Source organism: Eptatretus burgeri, chromosome 1, assembly GCF_056783735.1.
Source record: "Eptatretus burgeri isolate ZD-2024b chromosome 1, Ebu_testis_v1, whole genome shotgun sequence".
NCBI classification, from domain to species: domain Eukaryota; kingdom Metazoa; phylum Chordata; class Myxini; order Myxiniformes; family Myxinidae; genus Eptatretus; species Eptatretus burgeri.
The window spans coordinates 29,341,294-29,364,778 of NC_140961.1; the positions used below are offsets into that span (position 1 = coordinate 29,341,294).

The following is a 23,485-nucleotide window of genomic DNA, read 5'->3' on the forward strand; positions in this document are numbered from 1 at the left end:
GTGGGGTGGAAGGGGAGGGGGAGAGATCGATGGGGGTGGAGGGAGGGAGAGGGAAGATGCGTGGGGATGGAGGGAGGGGAGGAGTCGATGGGGTGGAAGGAGGAAGGGGAGGAAGTCGATGGGGAGGAAGGGGGAGGTCGATGGGGAGGGGGAAGGAGTCGTGCGGGGAGGGGGAGGGGAGGGGAGGGGAGGGGGAGGAAGGTAGTGGAGAGATGGTGGGAGGAGGGTAGTGGGGAGGGGGAGAGGGGAGGAGGAGTAGTGGGGAGTGGGGGGAGGAGTGGCCGCCGTGGGGAGGAGAGGGAGGAGAGGGAGGAGGAGGAGTGGTCGTCGTGGGGAGGAGAGGGAGGAGAGGGAGGAGGAGGAGTGGTCGTCGTGGGGAGGAGAGGGAGGAGGAGGAGTCGATGGCAGGAGGAAGGAGGAGGAGGAGTCGATGGGGAGGAGAGGGAGGAGGGAGGGGAGGAGGGAGGGAGGAGGAGTCGTCGATGGGGAGGAGGAGGAGGGAGGAGGGGAGTCGTCCGATGGGGAGGGAGAGGGAGGGAGGGAGGAAGTCGTCGTGGGGAGGAGAGGGAGGAGGAGGAGTCGTCAGTGGGGAGGAGAGGGAGGGAGGGAGTCGTCGGGAGGGGGAGGGGAGGGAAAGTCGTGGGGAGGGGAGGGGAGGGAGAGATCGTGGGGAGGGGAGGGGGAGGGGGGAGGGGTAGTGGGGAGGGGAGGGGTGAGTGGGGATGGGGGAGGAGGGGGTGGTGGGGGTGGAGGGAGGAAGGAGGAGTCGGGGGGAGGGGGGAGGGGTCGTGGGGAGGGGGAGGGGGTAGGGGGGAGGGGAGGAGTAGTGGTAGGAGGGGGAGGGGTAGTGGGGATGGGGGGAGGGAGGGGAGTAGTGGGGTGGAGGGAGGGGAGGAGTCGTGGGGAGGAGGGGAGGGAGTCGTGGGGAGGGGGGAAGGGGAGGAGGAGGAGGAGTGTGAGTGGGGAGGGGGGAAGGGGAGGGGGAGGAGTAGTGTGGGAGGGGGGGAAGGGGGAGGGGAGGAGTGTGAGTGGGGAGGGGGAAGGGGGAGGAGGAGTAGTGGGGAGGGGGGGGGGAAGGGGGGAGGGGGAAGGGGGAGGAGGAGTAGTGGGGAGTGGGGGGAAGGGGGGAGGGAGGAGTGGCATGATGGGGAGAGGGGGATGGGGAGGTGGAGTGGTGGGGAGGGGGGAAGGGGGAGGAGGAGTTGTGGGGAGGGGAAGGGGGGAGGAGGAGTAGTGGGGGAGGGGGGGAAGAGAGAGGAGGAAGGAAGTAGTGGGGAGGGAGAAGGGGAGGGGGGGGGGGGGAAGGTAGTGGGGAGGGGAAGAGGGAGGGAGGAGTAGTGGGGGAGGGGGAAGAGGGAGGGAGGAAGTGGTGGGAGTAGGGGAAGGGGGAGGGAGGAGTAGTGGTGGAGTCTGGGGGGAGGAGTGGGCGATGTGGTGGGGAGAGAGGGAGGAGGAGGAGTCGTCGATGGGGAGGAGGGAAGGAGGAGGAGGAGGAGGAGGAGGTCGTCGTCGATGGGGGAGGGAGAGGGAGGGAGGGAGGGAGGGAGGAGGGAAGGGAGGAGTCGTCGTGGGGAGGGAGAAGGGAGGAGGAGGAGGAGTCGTCGTCAGGGAGGAAGAGAGGGAAGGAAGGGAAGGGAGGGGTGTGTCGTCGTGGGGAGGGAGGAAGGGAGGGAAGGGAGGGAGGGAGTCGTCGTCGGGGAGGAAGAGGGAGGAGGAGGAGGAGTCGTCGTGGGGAGGAGAAGGGAGGGAGGAGTCGTCGATGGGGGAGGAGAGGGAGGAGGAGTCGTCGTCAGGGGGGAGGAAGAAGGGAGGGAAGGAGGAGTCGTCGTGGGGAGGAGAAGGGAGGAGGGAGGAGTCTCGTCGGGGAGGGGGAGGGAGGGGCAGTGGGGAGGGAGGGGTAGTGGGGATGGGGGAGGGAGGGGGTAGTGGGGTGGAGGGAGGAGGGGAGGAGTCGTGGGGAGGAGGGGGAGGAGTCGTGGGGAGGGGGGAAGGGGGAGGAGGAAGGAGGAGTAGTGGGGAGGGGGGGAAGGGGGAGGAGGAGTGGTGGGGAGGGGGAAGGAGGGGAGGGGAGGAGTGGTGGGGAGGGGGGAGGGGGGAGGAGGAGGAGTAGTGGGGAGGGGGGGGGAAGGGGGAGGAGGAGTAGTGGGGAGGGGGGAAGAGGGGAGGAGGAGTAGTGGGGGAGGGGAAGGGGAGGGAGGGTAGTGGGGAGGGGAGGAAGGGGAGGGGGAGGAGGGTAGTGAGGGAGTGGGGGAAGGGGGAGGAGGATGATGACAGTGGGGAGGGGGGGAAAGAGGGGAGGTGGTGGTGGGGAGGGAGGAGGAGGAGGAGTTGTCGTGGGGAGGGAGAAAGGGAAGGGAGGAGAAATTGTCGTGGGGAGGAGAAGGGAGGAAGGAAGGGAAGTTGTCGTAGGGGGAGGAAGGAGAAGGGAAGAGGAAGGAAGAAAGGAAGGAAGGAAGGAGGAAGTCGTCGTGGAAGGAAGAGAGAAAGGGAAGGAAGGGAAGGAAGGAAGTCGTCGTGGGGAAGGGAAGAGAAAGGGAAGGAAGGAACAAGTCGTCGTGGAGGAAGAAAGGAAGGAAGGGGGAAGGGAGTCGTCGTGGGGGAGGAGAGAGAGGAGAGTCGTCGTGGGGAAGGAAGAAAGGAGGGAGGGAGGAGTCGTCGGGGAGGGGGAGGGGAGAGGGAGTCGAATGGGGAGGGGAGGGGGGAGGGTAGTGGGGAGGGTGGAAGGAGAGAGTGGGATGGGGGAGGGTGGAGGGGTAGTGGGGAGGGGAGGTAGTGGGGAGGGGGAGGGGGTAGTGGGGAGGGGGGAGGGGTAGTGGGGGAGGGGGAAGGGGTAGTGGGGAGGGGGGAGGGTGAGTGGGGAAGGGGGAGGAGGGGTAGTGGGGGGAGGGGGAGGATGTGAGCGGGGAAGAGGGAGGAAGAGATGTGGTAGTGGGAGGGGGGAGGAGTAGCGGGGAGGGGGAGGAGGGGGTAGTGGGGAAGGGGGGAAGGAAGTGTGTTATGGGAGGGAGAGAGAGGAGGGGTAGCGAGGGAGGGGGAGGGGTAGTGGGGAGGGGGAGGGGTAGTGGGGAGGGGGAGGAGGGGGTAGTTGGGGAGGGGGAGGGGTGACGGGGAGGGTAGTGGGGGAGGGGGAGGGTAGTGGGGGGGGGAGGGTAGTGGGGAGGGGGTAGGGGTAGTGGGGAGGGGGGAGGGTGAGTGGGGAGGGGTGAGTGGGGGAGGGGGGGGCGGCGGCGAGTGGCCGTGGGGAGGGGGAGGGGTGGTGGGGGGAGGGGGAGGAGGGGGTAGTGGGGAGGGGGGAGGGTAGTGGGGATGGGGGAGGAGGGGTAGTGGGGTGGAGGGAGGGGGGAGGAGTACGTGGGAGGAGGGGGAGGGGGAGGAGTCGATGGGGAGGAGAGAGGGAGGTAGTCGTGGGGAGGAGGGAAGAGGGAAGAGGGAAGGGAAGGGAGGAGGAGTGGTGGAGGAGGGGGAAAAAGAGAGGGAGGGGAAGAGGAAGTAGTGGGGAGGGAGGAAAGAGGGAGGAGGAGTAGTGGGGAGGGGGGAAGGGGAGGGAGGAGGAGTAGTGGGGAGGGGGAAGGGGAGGAGTGAGTAGTGGGGAGTGGGGGAAGGGGGAGGAGGAGTAGTGGGGAGGGGGAGGAGGGGTAGTGGGAAGGAGGTGGAGGAGTAGTGGGGAGGGGGTGGAGGAGTAGTGGGGAAGGGTGAGTGGGGGGAGGGGGGTGGAGGAGTCGTGGGGAGGGGGGTGGAGAGAGTAGTAGGGGAGGGGGTGGAGGAGTCGTGGGGAGGAGGGGGTGGAAGAGTGAGTGGGGAGGGGGGGAGGAGGGGAGGAGGAGTTGTCGTGGGGGAGGAGAGGGAGGGAGGAGGAGTTGTGCGTGGGGAGGGAGAGGGAGGAGGGAGGAGGTTGTCGTAGAGAGGAGGAGGGAGGAGGAGGAGTTGTCGTGTTGGGAGGAAGAGGAGGGAGGAGGAAGGAAGGAAGGGAGGAGGAGTACGTCGTGGAGGAGGAGAAGAGGAGGAGGGAGGAGAGGGAGGGAGGGAGGAGGAGTCGTCGTGGGGTAGGGAGAAGGGAAGGGAGGAGTCGTCTCGTGGGGAGGAAGAGAGGAAGGAAGGAAAGGAGGAGTCGTCTCAGGGGGGAGGGGAGGAGGGTAGTGGGGAGGGGGAAGGAGGGTAGTTGGGGAGGGGGAGGAGGGGGTAGTGAGGGAGGGGGGAGGGGTAGTGGAGGGAGGGGGGAGGGGTAGTGGGGAGGGGGAGGAGGGTGAGTGGGGGAGAGGGAGGAGGGGTGAGTGGGGAGGGGGAGGGGGTGAGCGGGAGGTAGTGGGGAGGGGGGAGGGGGAGGGGTAGTGGGGAGGGGAGGGTAGTGGGGAGGAGGAGAGGAGGTAGTGGGGAGGAGGAGGGGGGGAGGAAGGGAGGGTAGGGGGAGGGGTAGTGGGGAGGGGTAGTGGGGAGGGGGAGGGGTAGTGGGGAGGGGGAGGGGTAGTGGGGAGGGGAGGGGGTGAGTAAGGGAGAAGGGGTGAGTGGGGAGGGGAGGAGGGGTAGTGGGGAGGGGGGGGAGGGTGGTGAGGGACTGGGGGGAGGGAAGGGGGTAGTGGGGTGGAGGGAGGGGGAGGGGGTGGTGGGGAGGAGGAAGGAGGAGTCGTAGGGGAAGGGGGGAAGGGGAGGAAGGAAGGAAGGAAGTAGTGGGGAGAGGAGAGAGAGAGAGGGAAGGAAGGAAGTAGTGGCGGAGGGGGGAAGGGGAGGAAGGGTAGTGGGGAGGGGGGAAGAGAAAGAGAGGAGGAGTGAGTGGGGGGAGGGGGGAAGGGAGGAGGAAGTAGTGGGGAGTGGGGGGAAGGGGGGGGAGGGGGAGGAGTAGTAGGGGAGGGGGGGAGGAGGGGTAGTGGGAAGGGGGTGGAGGAGTAGTGGGGGAGGGGGTGGAGGAGTAGTGGGGAGGGGTAGTGGGGAGGGGGGGTGGAGGGTACGTGGGGAGGGGGGTGGAAGAGTAGTGGGGGAGGGGGTGGAGGGGGAGTCGTGGGGAGGAGGGGGTGGAAGAGTAGTGGGGGGAGGGGGAGGAGGAGGAGGTTGTCGTGGGGAGAGAGGGGAGGGAGGAGGGAGTTATGCACGTGGGGAGGAGAGGGAGGGAGGGAGGAGTTGTCGTGGGGAGGAGAGGGAGGAGGAGGAAGGAAGTTATGGAAGTCGTGGAGGAGGAGGGAGGAGAGGAGGAAGGAAGGAGGAAGGAAGGAGTCGTCGTGGGGAGGAGAGAAAGGAAGGAAGGAAGGAAGAGGAAGGAAGGAGGAGTCGTCGTAAGGGGAGGAGAAGGGAAGGAAGGAGTCGTCGTGGGGAGGAAAGAGGGAGGAGGAGGGAGGTGCGTGGGGAGGGGGGAGGGGGGTAGAGGTAGTGGAGGAGGGGGAGGAGGGGGGTAGTGGGGAGGGGAGGGGTAGTGGGGGAGGGGGAGGGTAGTGGGGAGGGGGAGAGGTAGTGGTGGAGGAGGGGAGGGGTAGTGGGGAGGGGGAGGGAGGGGTAGTGGGGAGGGGGAGGGGTAGCGGGGAGAGGAGTAGTGGGGAGGGGGGAGGGTAGTGGGGAGGGGGGAGGGGGTAGTGGGGAGGAAGGGAGAGATGATGGGGTAGTGGGGAGGGAGGAAAGGGGGTAGTGGGGGAGGGGGGGAGGGGTAGGTGATGGGAGGGGGGAGGGAGAGAGAGGTAGGTGGGAGAGTGGGGAGGGGTGGTGAGGGAGGGTAGTGGGGAGGAGGAGGCAAGTGGGAGGGGGTAGTGGGGTATAGGGAGAGAGGGGTAGTGTGGGAAGGGGGTGGAAGGGAAGTAGTGTTGAGAGGAGGGGGGTGGAGAGGAAGTGTAGTGGGGGGAGGGGGAGGGGGTAGTGGGGAGGGGGGGGGGGTGGAGGAGTCGTGGGGGAGGGGTGGAGAAGAAGTGGTGGGGAGGGGGTGGAGGAGTCGATGGGGAGGGGGGTGGAAGAGTAGTGGGGAGGGGTGTGGAGGAGTAGTGGGGAGGAGGGTGTGTGGAGGGGTAGTGGGGAGGGGTGTGGAGAGAGGTAGTGGGGAGGGGTGTGGAGGAGTAGTGGGGAGGGGTGTGGAGGAGTAGTGGGGAGGGGTGTGGAGGAAGTAGTGGGGGAGGGGGAGGAGTAGTGGGGAGGGGGTGGAAGAGTAGTGGGGGAGGGGGGGAGGAGTAGTGGGGGAGGGGGGAGGAGGGGGAGTGGGGAGTAGGGAGCAAAGCATGGAAGAGCAGAATGTTTTAGACCAGAAAGGAGGCAGTCGAATATGGAGACCACCGACCTGTCTGCGATGTGAAAGATAGGTCCATAGACTGAGCCTGATGGTGGGAGATTCCAATGACATTGAAGGCCTTGGTATCTATTAAGCTGAGGAAGGTGTAAGGCAGGCCCAAAAGGAGAGAACAGTATTCCTTCAGGCAGCAGATGAAGGCATTCTTGGTGGATAAGAGTTCAGGTATGCCAAGAATTTACATGTCCATCCCAATCTCGGTCCGTTTTGGTTTCGGTCGACTTGATTTGTACTGTATAATCAGAAAAGGAAAAACTTTTACAACTCATTCATTGGAGAAAATATACCCGACAGGGTTTCCCTCAATACCCATGCCATCTCTTATTCTTCTTAAAGTCACACGTGGACAATCATATCCACAAATGATCAAATAAGGAAGGATTTGCCATGGTGCTCTCTTTGTCAACATGTCTGTATGAAGTGGATCTTATCCAAAGCAGGCCATCAGCATCTTCAATTCAAATGCACACAATTTCGATTCTTCACAAAAAGTGTTTATTTCCAAACGCCCCCAGGAGATGATTTTTACAAGCAACATTCAAATCATTTGTTTGCAGACTTATCACAGAATCACAACCACACCTGCCTATTGATTTGTAAATTATTTTGTTCCCCAAACCTCACGGACGTATGATTGTACATCATTCCCTGAATGCATAGAACAGATCTATTCATGAGACGAGTTGGAAAATATTACAGGTGCCAAAAAACAAAACAAAAAAGACAAGGTGAGATGGATTTCCCACCTGAGATCAACTCTCAAGGTTTGGTAATGAAGATCAACTTTCATTTCCCTGTATGCATACTTCTCGTAACGTTTTCATGAAAATCTTCTACTAAATGATTGAATCGCTCAGCAAAGTATATAATGGACAGGTCTGCGCAACCTTCCAGATGGCCAGATGAGGGTGGCTCAAACCGAAATAAATATTCAGGCATTAATCACAGAGAAACAGTCCAAGCCATACGCTTACCTTCCACTCCCAGAAGAGTATTTCCACTTAAAGTACAAGATTAAAAGGCTAAGTTGAGTCAAATTAGAACGTCCGATGGCAATGTTAATTGTTTTTTTTGGTATTTTATGGTCCAAAGCAATATTGTAGGATAGTTTGACGAGAAACACGGGATGCAGGAGATGAGGAATTGGGTTTTAAAGGAAGTGACGAGGTAAGACAAACGTGCACCGGGGTCGAATTGTCAAACGGTGGCAAAGCCGATGTGACGATGCTCGCTCAGAAGGGTTGCGTCTGGCGCAACAACCACTCGCGTGCTTCTAATCTGCCCTGCTTCTCGAGCTCTTCTCCCACGACCGTCCAGCATTTTTTGTGATAAGCGTTCAAGCACTGCAACTGAAGAAGAAGGTACACACAGGAAGTAAGGAATTCCAATGATACCTGTTACACCATTAATCCTTTCCTTCTCCACGTTTGTGATAATTTCTCGTGGATTTAAAGGTACCTGTTTAGGCCAAGGACTCTGTGTGCCCGAGGAGGGCAAAACAGAGTGGAAAGTATGGGATGAATGGAGGGTGTTGTAAGGGCATGTCAAATTACGAGTATGAAGTACAAGGCCTATAAACCACAATCACCTCTGTTGGTGTAAGCAGGTCTTTCTTGATCATCTTTGTCTGGATGGGCACCAGAGTCAACGGTTCAAAGGTTAGGAATCCTTTCTTCTGGGCGTCGTACTAAGGAAACCCATGGTGAAAGCGTTACAGGATCCAGAACTTTACCCTCCACAGACTTTGCCTCCACTTCCTTTACCCAGTTAAGTATAATGATGATGATATGGAGTTGAGTTCCCCTTTAAAAAAAATGTTTATGCCAATTCGTGTACAGAGTATAGTTTGCATGAAAATTCATTATGTACTTGGGTCGTGTTCTTCATAACAATCGATGAAGAAGACTCTTACAAAACAACCACAACTAGGAATAACCTGCCACTGGTATTATCAGCACTCTCATACCTTTGTAGTTGTTGGGACAACGAGCAATGCGTTTTCAATTCTAATCCCAAAATGTCCATCTTCATAATAACCGGGCTCTGCATGAGAAATGGACATCATTTGGTAAAGCCAGTTGGTCCATCCACAACGAGGAATGTTCCTTTACTTTACATTTTAAATGAATGGAATTCATACATCCTTTACTGCGATTATCGGAAGGCCCTCAGGATTGTTTGGGGTGGGGAGGGGGGATGGATGGGAGGATGGGGAGGGGGGATGGGAGGGTGGGGAGGGGATGGGAGGGGGTGGGTGGGGAGGGGATGGGAGGGGTGGGTGGGGAGGGTGGGGAGGGGAGGGTGGGGGTGGAGAGGGGGTGGGGAGGGTGGGGAGGGTGGGGGTGGGTGGGGGAGAGGGGTGGGGGAGTGGGTGGAGGAGGTGGGGAGGGGAGGAGGTGGGGAGGGTGGGGGAGAGGGGTGGGGGAGTGGGTGGAGGAGGTGGGGAGGGTGGGGGAGTGGGTGGGGGAGAGGGGTGGGGGAGTGGGTGGGGGAGGAGTGGGGAGGGGTGGGTGGGGAGGAGTGGGGAGGGGTGGGGGAGGGGTGGGTGGGGAGGGGGTGGGGGAGGGGTGGGTGGGGAGGGGGTGGGGAGGGGTGGGTGGGGGAGGAGTGGGGAGGGTGGGTGGAGAGGGTGGGTGGAGAGGGTGGGTGGGGAGGGGTGGGGGAGGGGTGGGTGGGGAGGGGTGGGTGGAGAGGGGGAGGGTGGGTGGAGAGGGGGAGGGTGGGTGGAGAGGGGAGGGGTGGGTGGAGGGGTGGGTGGTGGGGAGGGGTGGGGTGGGTGGAGGGGTGGGTGGTGGGTGGAGGGGTGGGGTGGGTGGAGGGGTGGGTGGTGGGTGGAGGGGGTGGGGTGGGTGGAGGGGTGGGTGGTGGGGAGGGGTGGGGTGGGGGAGAGGGTGGGTGGTGGGGAGGGTGGGTGGTGGGGAGGGGGTGGGGTGGGGGAGAGGGTGGGTGGAGGGGTGGGTAGGTGGAGAGGGGGTGGGTGGAGGGTGGGTGGGGAGGGGACAGGGCATGAGGCTAAATCTGTGCTCGTCAGAGTAAGCAGTATTTAAAACTATTCTTTCACAGTTCATGTTATTTCTTTTTTTCGTTTTATGACTCAAATTAATGAGGCTCCTTCCTGCAAATCGTCCTTCACCGCAGCCAAGTCTGAAACCAAACTTGCACGATTAGTACATGTACGATCCCCACCATCTGTGATGATCATGCCCTCCTCCAGTGGCTCATCGGCAAAGCTTTTGTAGCTGATTCCGCAAGGCCCCTCGTGCACGCACAGGAAGGCACCGACGCCATGGCCCGTGCCGTGCATGTAGTCCAAACCCACTGTCCATAGGTGCATGCGTGCCAGTGTATCCAGCAGGTGTCCTGACAGATGAATACACACAAGGTAATAAATCTTTGTTTTTGGGGAGGGGAGGGAGTGCGGTGGGGGCATGTTCAACCACAATCCTAGGGCTGCTATCACTTGCACGCCTCTGGTGGCATTCGCCATCGACTAGAAAGGGCTGAGTATTTGCAGCAAATTTGGGTCCCTTCAATTAAAAATAAATAAAATATATATTAAAAAAAATATATGTTCTGTACAGCTCAACATTTAAACACTTCATTTAACATTTTTTGCTCATTTTAAATGAATGGAGTTCATACATCAATCAGATTCTCTGTTGTATCCACGACTGTAAAAGTGGAAACTTTCGAGCTGAGCGACACGAAAATGTGTTCACGCACGTTTCATTTTACGGAGCGGACACAAGACACGTGACAATGTCATCGATGTTAACCATGTGAAACACCAGCAAACATTTACATAGGGGGAGAAAACAGCTTGCAGTATAACCAGAACTGAAGAGAACCAGGAATGAAATTATAAGGGCACTCGGCCGAGCGCATACCTCCGCCATGTAATGCCTGATCCACGAGAACATATTGGGCCCAATACATTTTTGAAATATCATGCTACACAGTACTATATCGTTTTGGCCCCATCTCTCAATGGTGAAGAATCACTTTTAAAATTAAATAATTATCGTATCCAGATCTGGATTCGGATCCACCAAAATCAAATCATTTCGTACTTGTCACACACCCAACCTGTCCACTCAGTTTCATCCAAATCCGTCCACAACTTTTTGAGATATCGTGCTATATATCCTTTTTGGCCCTATCTCTCTGGTGAAGAATCACTTTTTAAAATTCGAGTCGTCGGATCCGATCCGGATCTTCACCAAAATCAAATCAGTTCGTCCTGGTCACACACCGAACCTGTCCACAAAATTTCTTTCGAATCTGTTCACAACTTTTTGAGATATCCTGCACATAAACAAACAGACAGAAAGGGGTGAAAACATAACCTCTTTCACTTTTGGTGGTGGAGGTAAACATACTTTACTTTAAACTAAAGTTTACAAATCGGGTGTAAATCATACGGAACCAATGAAGCACTGTGCGGAATGAATAAAATAGGGAACTAGTGAAGCACTGCACAGAATCGATAAAAATGTGGAACCAATGTTGCACCCACTGTACAGAACCAATGATCTATGGATTGCGAAATACAACAGGAAAGTAGACTAACGCACATAAAATCAAGAGGTAATTTAATGTAGAGATTGGCAAGTTCATCGTTTCCTGAAGCATTGGACATTTTAATCATTCCAATCTTTAGCCTCAGCATCGTGGTCTCCACAATCTCGGATGGGACCTTTATCCTTGTTAGCGGCACGGACATATGGTGCATCAAGCCCTGCTTTACCCAAGCTTGCAGGTTTTAGGAATCATTGAAGTTTTTTTCACTTTTCAAATAACGAAGCACATTTTACGTCGAATTGTGCACGAAGAAGTGCAGTACTATTTGTGTATGACACGTGCATTCTTTGTAAGATCTGATACTGTAATCTCTCTGAAAATGCAAATATATTCACGCATTGTTAAATTTGCACTTCTCCATTGTTGCGTCAAATGCGTAGTTGATGTAGCACAAAATTTTCCACTTTGACAGTATGTCTTGAAAGGAATAGCTGTGTATAGAAACCACACCTTTGGTGCCATTCGGGAAAACGGCAGTCTGTATAGCCATGTAACCTTTCAGAACCATTGTGAAACATTCCTGTGAGAAACCGGTTGGAGAGTAACAGTTTCATTTCCCCCGTGGCTGAAAAACAAGGCCTCAAAATGCCAGAGATGATTACAGATAAACATACTGTATATGTGAAAGATCCCATTTGGTATGTACGATCAAGGGAGTGGTGGGGTCATCTCAAGGCTCCATGCATCACCCTAATTTAAAGTATGAAGAGAGTAAAGAAAAAAAAAATTACCAAAAGTTTATTTACCTTCTCGTAATCAGTTGGTGTACCGAAGTGCATAGTTCGTGTTACATCTGTGGTCCCATCTCTTGAAAGAAACAGGATACTTTGTTCAATATCGGTGCATCTTGGAGTTATTGCATTTTGTGTTGGCGACCGCCAAATCATTACATATGCTAATGTGGCAGAATTTCATCACCTTTCTCACCCCTCCCCCCTCCTTCAGCAATGTACATAATAAATATATTGTCCCTTTACTGGAAGAATAATAATACAACAAAAACAACTTCCAACTGGTATAGACACCTTATTGTGAAAGTCTTTGTCCGAGAGTCGAGAGGATAATTGAGCCAAATGTACGGAACTCACTTGTACTGTGCGCCGGAATCGCATAAGTAGATCTCGGTTGTGGAGAGCGGCCGGTCCGATTGTGGAGTCGGTCTGTCGAGCAAATCATACAAATTAGGGAAGTGGTTTCTTGTCCAGCTCGAGAGATCCGTGGTGCATTTTTGTTTTATTTTATTGAGGATCCTTCTGGAAACCAAAACCAAATTATCTGGAATCATTTCAGGATTTTGGAAAAATTGTATTTAAAAAAATATATAAAACGAGTCTGAAGACAACAATGATTCACGAGCGGTATTTGACGATGTAGATTGTTTCAGAAGTCAAGGATGAGACAATGTGATAATTTTTGACCAAGTAATAAAAATGATCAACATGATGTGTTACGAGTGACAGGTTATTAACTGCAAAATGTCGAAAACCCGGTTTCGTTCAACAACTTTCCAAATTTGACCTTTGCATAACCTTTAAAGGTCACAAAACAATGTTGTGGACATTAAAATAAGGAAACAGGATACGTGCTATAGCTTAGTGGAGTTAGTTCATAGAAGAAGGTCGAAAACCCGGTTCGATTCCCACAACTTTGAAAATGACCTTTGTGGCCTTTAAAAGGTCAAAGGTCAAGGATTATGACCTTTGGTGCAAAACTTCCTCTGGAACATTCCAGGAACAATATAAGGTCATATAGGCTATATGGCATTTCGCACTCCTCGGATTATCCATAGTTTGATGAAATCAGCGTAAAAACAAACTTGAAGGGGGCGCCACGGGCAAGGTGTTCGAGATAGAGCAAAATGGTTTCAATACTTAAGGTGGGGAATGACCTCAAGATTATGCATAAAAAATATTGTCATCCTCGCTCTCAAAGTTTGGGCGGTCGTATGATTTTTATGTCAAAATTCGCAATTTTCCAAGTTTTTGACCTGTGACCTTGACCTTGGGACAAAAATGAAAAATCGGATGACAAGTTTTAGATAATTCATTTTGCTATTCAAATACCAAAGAACCCATTCCATTCAGTCAATTCCCTCAGAGAAGATAGATTTTTAATCCGACTACCCCCTAAAAATGGTTAATTTTTGGGCGTGGCTCTGCCCACAGTGGGCGTAGCACGCCCTCATCCAGGAAAACACAACTAGACATTGATATCGAACACATAACCAAGTTTCATCAAGATCGGATTAAAGTCCACGGAGTTATGCTCTGGACAGACAGACACACAGACATAACGAATATCGTGGTCATTCTGGCTGGTGCGCATGAACCAATAAATAAAAACACCGAAAAGCCCATTATTAAAATACAGAACAATCTTTTTTTGTGTATTCATTGTCGAGGCTCCAATGAGAGCCAACACACAACACACAATGGGGGGGGGGGCAGGAGACAAGAGTGGCGGGATAGGGAAGGACAAAACAGTGGGGAACAGAGACATTAGATCTGTGGAAGGGAGAGGGATGGGGTGGGGAACATGGGTATACAAGATGGATTTGAAGGAGGTGGGTTTGGGGTGGATTAACGGGAGTAGAAAAGATCGAGGTTTTGGATGGGGGTAAGATAAGATAAGGTAAGAGGTGGTGGTGAACAGCTGCTTTTAAGGCCTGGAGGGAAGAATGGGATTGAACAGAGTGTGGGAGTTTATTCCAAAGGAAGGAAAAAAGAGGAATGAAAGAGTGAAGGTGAGCAGTGATTCATGATTTTGTTTTACCAGAAGGGGGTTGCTGGCAGACCTTGAGCACCCTGTGGAAATATGGTGGGGACATATTGCAGACAGAGTGGGGGGGGGGCGAGACCGGAGAGGACACGGTAGAAGACAGAAAGACCACCGAACTGCCTGCGGTGAGAGAGTGAGAGGCCAAAAGACTCAGCCTCATCATGGGAGATACCAATGATCCTAAATGCCTTGGTTTCCACAGCATGAAGCCAAGAAAGGTGAGAGGCAAGAGCACCAGCCCAGAGGGGAGAGCAGTACTCAGTCAGGCTGCGGATGAAAGCTTTCGATGTGGTCAGGAGCTCGATTCCCAGTCAGCGACTGGCTTTGGAGGCCAGGTTGGAAACGTGGCTTTCCCAGGAAGGATCATGGCAGATAGTGAGACCCAGAAGCTTGAATGAAAGGACTTCTTCCAGAGGATTGTTGAGAAAGTAGATATGGGGTGAGGGGGGTTCCAGACGGTCCTTTCGGAGAGACATCGTGAGAGTGTGAAATTTGTCAGGATTGAAAGACATGTTTCATGTGTCGGATGAATTTGTGATTTTATCCAGATCTGCAGAGACCGAAGAAGCTGCTCCTTGCTTGTCTGAGGGGTGACAGATGGTACAACAGAGGGTGTAGTCATCAGCAGAGATGAAGAAGATTTTCCAGAGTCAGAGAGATCATTGATGAAAACCAGAAAAAGAACCGGGCCCAGAATGCTACCTTGAGGAATTCCAGCCTGGACAGGAAGAGGGGATGAAAGAACTCCATTTAGGGCCACACGTTGACTGCAACAGGAGAGGAAGTCTGCGAGCCATGAGTGGAGATGACCTTGGATACCATAGGAAGAGAGTTTGGAAAGCAGGGCAGGATGCCAGACCATATCAAAAGCACATGATATGTCCAGGGATATGGCTCGGATTTCCTGTCTGGCATTGAGGACCTCCATCCATTGTTGGGAGGGCAGAAGCAGCATATCCAGGGTAGAGTGACCTGGTCTGAAACCAAATTGATGATCGGAAATCAAGCCATTGGAGACGAGGAAGGATTTCATGTCTGAAGCGATGATGGATTCCATAATCTTGCTGGTGAGATGGAGAAAGCTGATTGGTCTGTAGTTGCAGGGATCTGTTTTTGCACCTTTTTATGCAGGGCAGTAATGTTTGTTCTATTCACCCTCTCATTTGCTCAAGGTCATCTGCCATCTGCTTGGAATTCAGCAGAGACAGGGTGAGCAAGAGCAGAAGAGCAGGTTTTTCGGACACGTGGGCTGATGCCGTCTAGACCGGTTGCCGAATCTGAGTCGAGGTTTGACAGCAAGCACTCCACTTTGTCAGAATAAAAGGACACAGAGTCCAGGAACAGTTGTGTGCGACTGGGTAAGGTGGGTACAGAAAGCGATGGGTTTCAGACACAAGATTGAGATGCAAACGGAGTTTAGGCATTCAGCCTTTTCACGTGCGGTATCAGCAGTGCGGCCATTTGAGGTAGGGAAGGGGATGGAGGGGGGACATACACCAGAAACAGATTTGATTGGACACCACCAGGATTTGGAGGAGAGAGAGAGGTTTGAACAGTGAAGTGTTTGACAGCTGATCCATGTGGTAAAGGCATAGCAGCGATTTTGCAACTCTTCTGCCTTATAATGAATACCAACATCAGGTTTGGATCCAGGAAATGAAAAGTGTGTGTGCACAGTCTCTTAAACATGATACATGACTCGGGGGGGTGATGCATTCAAATACATTTGCGGTTCAGCCTCTTGAACTTCTCGACCTCACCATCAGCCATGACCTCTTCTGGTCTGACCACATAGCAAAGCTGGCTTCCAAAGCCAACCACAGACTGGGCATCAATCCAACTCCTTCCTTAGAAATCAGAGCTGCTCACAGTATTCAAGGCCTTTGTGGACCTTCTGGACTCCACAATGTGGAGTGCTGCTCTCCCTTATGGGCTAGCAAAACCAGCATCATAACTGTCTCCTGGATTCTGTGCAATCCAGTGCTATCAAAATTATGGGAATCTCCATGACAAAGCCACAGGTTGGTGAAGGGGTTTTTTTTTTGGGTTTTTTTTCAAACCGCCTCTTCTTTGATATTGCTTCCTCTGCTCTCTTTGTCTTCCAACCCTCCCCAGCATCTCCAGGATGCTAGCATTCTTCCAGTAACCCCCTTCTGGTTAAACTTCCCAAAATCCAGGCTGACTGCACACCTCAAGTCCATGAAAGTGGTTGGCATGTAATAATCAATTTTTGTGAAACACCATGGTATCTCAAACCCAAAAGGTGCGCCAGTGTTTAATCAGGATCGTTCAACCCATTATTGCACAGCAAAGAAAAATCACGTGGTCTCAGCCGTTTGCCAAACAAAGGACAACGTGCAACACGCATGCAGAGAAAGTCGAGGGAAGCAGCAATCCCAAGCAAACACAGCCAGCAACAATTGTAAAAAGCATGATAAAACACCCCGAAGGAACAAAATTATTAAACCATTGGCACTAAACTCGTAGTCATTTCAAATTGTCCACAAAGTCAGAAAATCGAATTTGATAGATGGGTAAACCGATGTGACTTACTTGTAATGTATCACCGCACCATGAGGTCCAGAACTGGATATGGTGTCAAAACTCAGGTCCACATAGTTCTTTTGCTGGCTGAAATAGAACAGAAAGGGTACCTCAGAGTTAAAACCCAAATTATAATATCAGACGAGAAAAAAAAAAAGAAGTTAATTTATAACATCATAGAATCGTCACAAAAATGTGTGGCAAAAGAAAAGGTTTTCTCAAAGAGATCCATGTAATGAGTTTTCCTAAGGGATATGAAAATGTTCAACTTTCAATCATAGTTCTATTAATGTTGATACAGTTACTCCGTAATCATTCAAGATGGAAAGTCCATCAAAATGTACAACTGACATTGCAGCATCACAAACCCAAAATCAACTCAAATAGCATTTGTAATAACGAAGCAGCCAACGGTGACGAGAGTAGAAGATTCGTAGGTTTGTAAAGCGCTGCACCTGCGGAATTCCTGAGACTTGTCGGCTGCTCGCATTTCAGTGACACCGCCTTTGAGAATCTGAGGGAAGAAATAGCAAAGCAAAAGAACACAGAAGCCGATGAAATATTTAAGACGACAAAAAAAGGTATTCCAAAATTTACGAGGGCAACCCTTGCGTCAAACAAACTCGCGAACTAACCATTCTTTATGGGGTTGATCAGGGACATGCTGCTGCAACGATTCGGGTTCAAAAATCAAACAAACATCTTCAACATTGTCTGTACCAGAATGACGTTCTTCACAACATGCCATTCGAAGCGCAAGCATTCACGTTATAGCAGGACCTACACTCGAACAAAGTCAATGGCACACCATCGCAAATCCCCACGCTTCCCACCTAATGCAAAGTTGAAAGATGGGAAAAAGTTCCACCAGGAATGACTCGGTATCAAATTCTGAGTTATTACCTCCACCATCGAAGGTGGAGGGAGGGTATGTTTTCACCCCTGTCTGTCTGCTTGTGAATAAAATATCTCAAAATGTTGTGGACGGATTCAGACAAAATTTGGTGGAAAGCTTGGGCGTGACAAGGACGAAATGACTAGATTTTGGTGAAGATCCAAATGTGGATCTGAGAATTTTAAAAGTGATTTTTAGCCGCGTCGCGTTGCGAACGCTGGCTCGAAGAGAGCTCCGCGTTGTTGTTCTTCTTCTTGTGAAGACAAAACCTTTATGACGCGGCTCTTGGACACATTTGTCCTTGTTCACCATTGGGGGACCAAAAACGACATCGAAAAGGATATCTCAAAAAAGTTGTGGATGGATTCGGACAAAATTGGTGGACGAGTTGGTTAGGTGACAAGAACAAGCCGATTAGGTTTTGGTTCAGGTTTGAATGCAGATCTGGCCCATCAGTGGGATATCAGTGAGAATCAGCCTCGCGGACATATACACTTTACCGAGTGCTCTTGTAGTTTTCCCCTGTGAGGCCAAGTCCCCACCCCTCAGGGCATGAACCAGGGTACAAATCAAAACAACAGTTACATATTTCATGCGTCCCCCAATGTTGATTGCACACACAAAGTTTCATTAAAAAAAATGTTTTAAAATGTTCCCATAATTGCATATTTTGGGAGTTGACGTTTTGGCCCCACACTAAGGGGCAGGGCCAAAATGATACTGCTCTTGCACCTTTGTGCCATGTGATGATCATAACTACCTAGTTTGGTGAATTTCTGCCCAACTGTTTAGGAGGAAATAGCATGATGGATGGAAGGACGGACAGACAGACAGATGGAGCCAATTACAATATCCCCCCCCCCCAGTTTTTTTCAGAAAGCGTGGGGATAATTACAAACTGGTAAGCGTATTTGTCATATGGCAATCACAATTCAAATCCTTATAAAATGCTCTCTTTTCACATTAATTATTTATCGGAACGAAATGTATGAAGGGCCAATTCAGAAACAAACGGCTGAGATGGATCTTCCGTGCTACGCCGAGCAGAGCCTTTGGACACAAGCCGCCTTACCTCCTTCTCGAGCCAGCAGAAGTACTCGGAGAGTGCAACAGCATCCTTGATCTGAAAAGGGAAATCAAATCCATTTGAGTCTCATAAGCAATCGCTGCCAAACTCAAATGATATTAACTGTGATTCCAGATAACAGCAAAGATGCTACAAGGCAGGCATCAATTCCAGTTGGCTGTAAAATCATTTTACTGCCCACTTTAACAACCAGTCCAGGATTCGAACACATCACCTTAAAATCCACAAGGGAATAAACTGTTTATCTCTCATTACATCGAGATGTAAAATCAATGATTTTTTCAGCATTGTAATCAAATGGGTGCAGCGAGATGGGTGTGGACCTCACGTGAGCACGACGCATGCCTTCTCTCTCAGTCGGATTCTTCAGGGCCTTCGCCATACATATGGGGGTGACAGGTATCTGCAAACGATGCATCTGCAAAGAACACCTAGTGTGATAAAGGAATCATGTGATTTGCTTTGAAAAAAGCATTGACAACTACAAGTTTGGAAAAACTTTCAGAAGCAATTTTACAACCCTTATTCCCACATATAGTGTGTGTGTGTGTGTGTGTGTGTGTGTGTGTACGTACACACACACACACACACACACACACACACACACACACACACACACACACACACACACACACACACACACACACACACACACACACACACACACACACACACACACCTCTTGATTTACGCCATAGTTGCGTTTTGAAGATAATCGTGTAAATTGAAAGAAATTTCCGCATAAGAAATAATGTAATAGGTGGAGGTTCGGGGGAGTGCTGCATCAATCCTCATTTTTATCGTCCTATTTTTACTATAACAGTGGTTTATTTTATTTAAATTGTAATGCTTGAGACATAAACAATGAAAAATTGTGAAAACACGACCGCATACTGCTACATTTAATAAATTTTAACAATTACAAAGAGAAAAATTAAAGAAAGGGGATATTAACGCTACGTTATGTGCTGTTGGTGTCTTGTTGTTTCTGGAAGTGTTGAGGGGAAGGAGGTGGAGGAGTTATAGAGGAGGGGGATCATCCGTGTCAGATGACCTTGGTGAAGATGGTGGCGGTGTTGATGTTGAATTGGAGAGAGTATGAGATGCGGTTTAGCTTTTTGACCGCTTGATGTTGAGGGCTCACTGGCATCGTCCTTTGGATGTTCTTTCCCTTCATTTTTTTGAAAAAAGGAAAACAAAGACGTCTTGAGGTGTCTTCATCTGCGTTTCTTTTTGAATTAACTAATCGCAGCCGAGGTCCGCATGGACATTTCGGGCCACTCTTGAGCTGCGTTCTGTGTTGGGGTCATCTTCATCAAAGACGGCAAGACCCATATCAATGAGGTGGAAAGCCTCCACCATTCTCTTACAAGTGAGTGTCCGCAGTGGCTCAAACTCTTCACTTTCTGCCTCAGACTCCTCCAGCTGGCGTTCCTTCACCAGCATGAGAAGGTCCTCATTTGAGAGCTCCTCCTGGTACGAGTCCAGCAACTCCTCTACATCACTCTCCTCCACCTCAAAGTCAAAAGTCATGGCCATTTTGACGATGTCACGTCGTGCTTTCGACAAATCGTTCACGCTGAAACCCATGAAGCCGTGAACAAATTGAGGGCAAAGTTTCCCCCATACTCCATTCATGCAGGAACGGGTGACTTCCTTCCAAGACTCTTCAACATTACATGGGGCATCCCTTATTGTAAAGGCCTTCCAGAATTCCTTTACAGTCATCTGATTATCAGTTGATTTCACCAGGTTTGCAAATGTTATTCGGAGATAATACGCCTTGAATGTAGTAATCACTCCCTGGGTCCATGGGTTGAATTAGAGATGTCATGTTGGGGGGAAGAAACAACCGAAATGTTTTCATTAAGGTCCTGGATGGATGTTGGATGAGCTTGGGCATTATCGAAGAGGATGAGAATTTTAAAACTCAAATTCTCCTTCTCACAATATTACTTCAACTCGGTAGCAAGCTGGGAGCTAAAATATTCACAAAATGTTTGGCCTGTTTTCCAGCCCTTGGCATTTGAATACCAATAGACAGGCAAACATTTTTTAACATACCCCTTCAGAGCACTGGGATTTTCTGAATGGTAAACCATTAACGGTTTCAATTTATAATCACCTTCAACAGTGATGTGAATCGCCTTCAACTTACAATACAATCGCCTTCATTTTTACTTCAATAGTGATCATGGCCTTCCTCTGTCTTTTGCTCACATTACCAACCTCGCTACACCACGGACACTTTCCAGCCATGATTGCAAAGGTTACACTTATTACAGCGACACAATTCACGCACAAAATAGTAAACACTTCACCAAACGCACGAAGCTAAGACGGAGGGTTTCCGGAAACGAACTGAGTGAGGGGAAAGCGGGAAAACGAGGCGAGGGAGGCAATCTACCTTGCTGACAACTGTTATAACGAACACGTTTTCATACTGTTCAGTGCGAAAATTATTGAGGCGACGTAAATTAAAAAGTGATATAAATGACAGCCGCCGCATAATTCCAAAACCGTGCAAACAGAACACGCGTAAAAGGGGAGCTATCGATTATATATATTGTTGTAGATTTCTGCCCGTCCGGCGTGCGGGCGACCGCCTTAGCCCAATTGCGGCCGCGTGCGCCCACCGAACGAGCAATCTAGTCGTAGCTTCCGGATCAACGCCGAAACCCAGCTACGGGTGTTTTTATCACACCATAAACCAGCCAACTCTTCTGTCCACGCGCTACAGGGTCGATCGCCGAATTGTCGATGTACCTAACTATTCGCGCGGACAGAAATGCCGGGAGTTTATACCTCAATGGGACCTGCACGAAAACGACCCGCTTAAGCAGCTCGTTCCGTATGAGATTGCCGAGCGGTTTTATATCGCCAAGTCCCGTCGGACCAGATGTACATTTTATCGGCTTATAATCAGCCAGCTAATTATTCCGAACGCTCCATGGCAGTCAATGTGAGGAAGGGATGCAACGAGCAGGTGACATTTAACAATGGGGACATTTATTTCCATACAGGCATGCAATGAATGGGGGGATGGGGAAAAAAAAAGACACGAGCAAAAAGCCTACAGCCAAGTTCTATAAATGCAAGTATATACAGGCACTTATACAATTCACTACTTATTAGACTGGCGCCACGCACACGCACACGCACACGCACACGCACACGCACACACGCACACACGCACACACGCACACGCACACGCACACGCACACGCACACACGCACACACACACACACACACACACACACACACACACACACACGATCGGACCAGCCGGTCTTTATTAAGACCTATCTCGGACCTGCCCGCTTCATGCGGTCTTCGAGGACCAGGTCCCCAGGGCCTACTGGACTCCCAGCACGATCCGGAAGGTCCAAGCGAGCAAAGTCGGCAGGGCGAAGGCTGGCGGGAGAAGACCCTCCGTGCACACTTCCCAGAACTCGCGCGCGACCAGATCCACAGGAGGACCAGCGGAGAACGACGGGAGAATCAGCCACGAAGGACGACAGGAGGACAACACCCGGAGAACCAACAATAAGCTGGAAGTTTGAAGAAGCTCAAAGAAACTGGTGGAAATAACAACCACCCTTTCTCCTCCTCCTGTGTTTTTGTCTCTCTCTTTCCTTTTTATTTATCAAAGGCGCGCCTCGCTTCCTGCGTGACTCATCCACTGTCGGTGGGGCTGCCGCATTCCATTCCCCCCCCCCCCCGAGTTGCTTTTATGCCCATACAAGGAAAGGAATTCCGCTCGGGGATGCAGTCTGAACACGCCCGCATTCCAGCGAGGCACAGGGGACGCTCGCTGGTCTGGCAGCATGTCCGCCACCAGCAGGTATTTTGTGGCTGTTGTTGATTTTCCTAATACAAATTGCAGCGCATGGACATTAAATTACCCACTAGACTAGGGTCGGGACCCTAACTGGCAACACGTACTTACCGATATAACCGAGCTAAAGGACCTGAATGTTGAGTGCGATAGCTTTCCAAATCCACAACAATATATTGTCGGTTTTACGTCTGTAAAAGGTTTTACACCGGATGCCCTTCCTGACGCAACCCTGGTCGCCTCTTACGACACAGGGATAAGGATTGGGTTTCGCCAAGATTCCGGGCTGCCCTACACCCTCTCATAGCGCGGCCCAGTGCAGAGCTCACGTCCTCAAGTAATCCTCCAACCCAAGCCTCCAAGTAGCCGGATTACAGGCGCATGCCACTACATATACATATATATATATATATATATATATATATATATACATATATACATATATATATATACATATATATATATATATATATATATATATATATATATATATATATATATATATATATATATATTCCACCGGTCAAAAGTTTTAGAACACCCCTATTTTTCAGTTTTTACCTAAATTAAAGCAGTTCAAATCCAGTGCATAACCTGAAATGGTACAAAACTGCCGGAGGTTAAAAAAAAAAGTTTTAGGTTACCAAAATTGAAAAATAATGTAAATTTCAAAGTTGTTAAAAAAGGCCCTTTTCAGGAAACAAGTAATGGGTTAGCAACTGCAGCTGTTCTGCAGCAATGGAAGTAAATTAAGGCTTGAAAGTTGATGCAAACAATTCCTACAGGTGTCCCAACTATTGTTGATTAGTTACAAACCCTCTGTTTGTACAAAAGCAGTGTTATGGCACACTTATTTCCCCCAAAATAATTTTAGATGCTGAAGGCACGTCTCTGACCTAAATAACCACAGAAAATAAGTGACTAATTAGGTTCAATCATAACATGGAGGGGACACAATAAAAACAATTTCACAGAACAAAAAAATAACAAAACAAAAAAAAAATACATACTATACGTAAGTAACCCCGGCAAAGACAGCTGCCACCTACTTAAGGAAAGAAAGCTAAGAATATGGGGGTGTGGACTGGGCAAGGCCTTCTCTGACTGATGCGATGGGAGCTTGCAACGGTTTGACGCGCCGCACTGCATCCTCCCACACACGATATGTCATGTGAAGAGTCGCAAAATGGACAGAACATCATTAATCATTGACTAATGACAAAGGGTCATTAGTAGATAAAGCCGAGGAAATTAAAGCAGGTGTAACAGACGAAAGTACAGAGACATAGCAGGAAGATGAAGAACTGTAAATAATCCACCATGATAGTGCTTGGTGGGGTAATTATGAAACGACCAATTCCAACATTGATGATAAGAAGATAACTACCTGAGTCCATCCCCTTATCCTATAAGGGATTTATCACCATTTATATTGTTATAATAGAACAGTGCTCAACGACCGTGTAAACAAATACACCTGTTCAGAGAATGCTGCAAAATTTTACA

General features: G+C 50.9%; 1 protein-coding gene across 4 annotated transcripts in view; it reads right to left on the reverse strand.

Moving 5' to 3' along the window:
• Positions 1-6,728: 6,728 nt before the first annotated feature.
• Positions 6,729-23,485, reverse strand: part of XPNPEP1 (X-prolyl aminopeptidase 1) — a 65,846-nt gene continuing 49,089 nt past the window's right edge. For all 4 annotated transcript variants that reach the window (XM_085877156.1, XM_085877161.1, XM_085877163.1 and 1 more), the window contains 11 exons: positions 18,470-18,559; positions 18,127-18,177; positions 16,615-16,673; positions 16,169-16,246; positions 11,926-11,997; positions 11,584-11,644; positions 11,288-11,357; positions 9,443-9,616; positions 8,223-8,299; positions 7,845-7,943; positions 6,729-7,605 (listed from right to left, as the gene is read on the reverse strand). In XM_085877156.1, the coding sequence (XP_085733282.1) occupies positions 7,489-7,605; positions 7,845-7,943; positions 8,223-8,299; positions 9,443-9,616; positions 11,288-11,357; positions 11,584-11,644; positions 11,926-11,997; positions 16,169-16,246; positions 16,615-16,673; positions 18,127-18,177; positions 18,470-18,559 (948 nt within the window). In that variant the 3' untranslated portion in view covers positions 6,729-7,488. The remainder of the gene's footprint in view (positions 7,606-7,844; positions 7,944-8,222; positions 8,300-9,442; positions 9,617-11,287; positions 11,358-11,583; positions 11,645-11,925; positions 11,998-16,168; positions 16,247-16,614; positions 16,674-18,126; positions 18,178-18,469; positions 18,560-23,485) is intronic.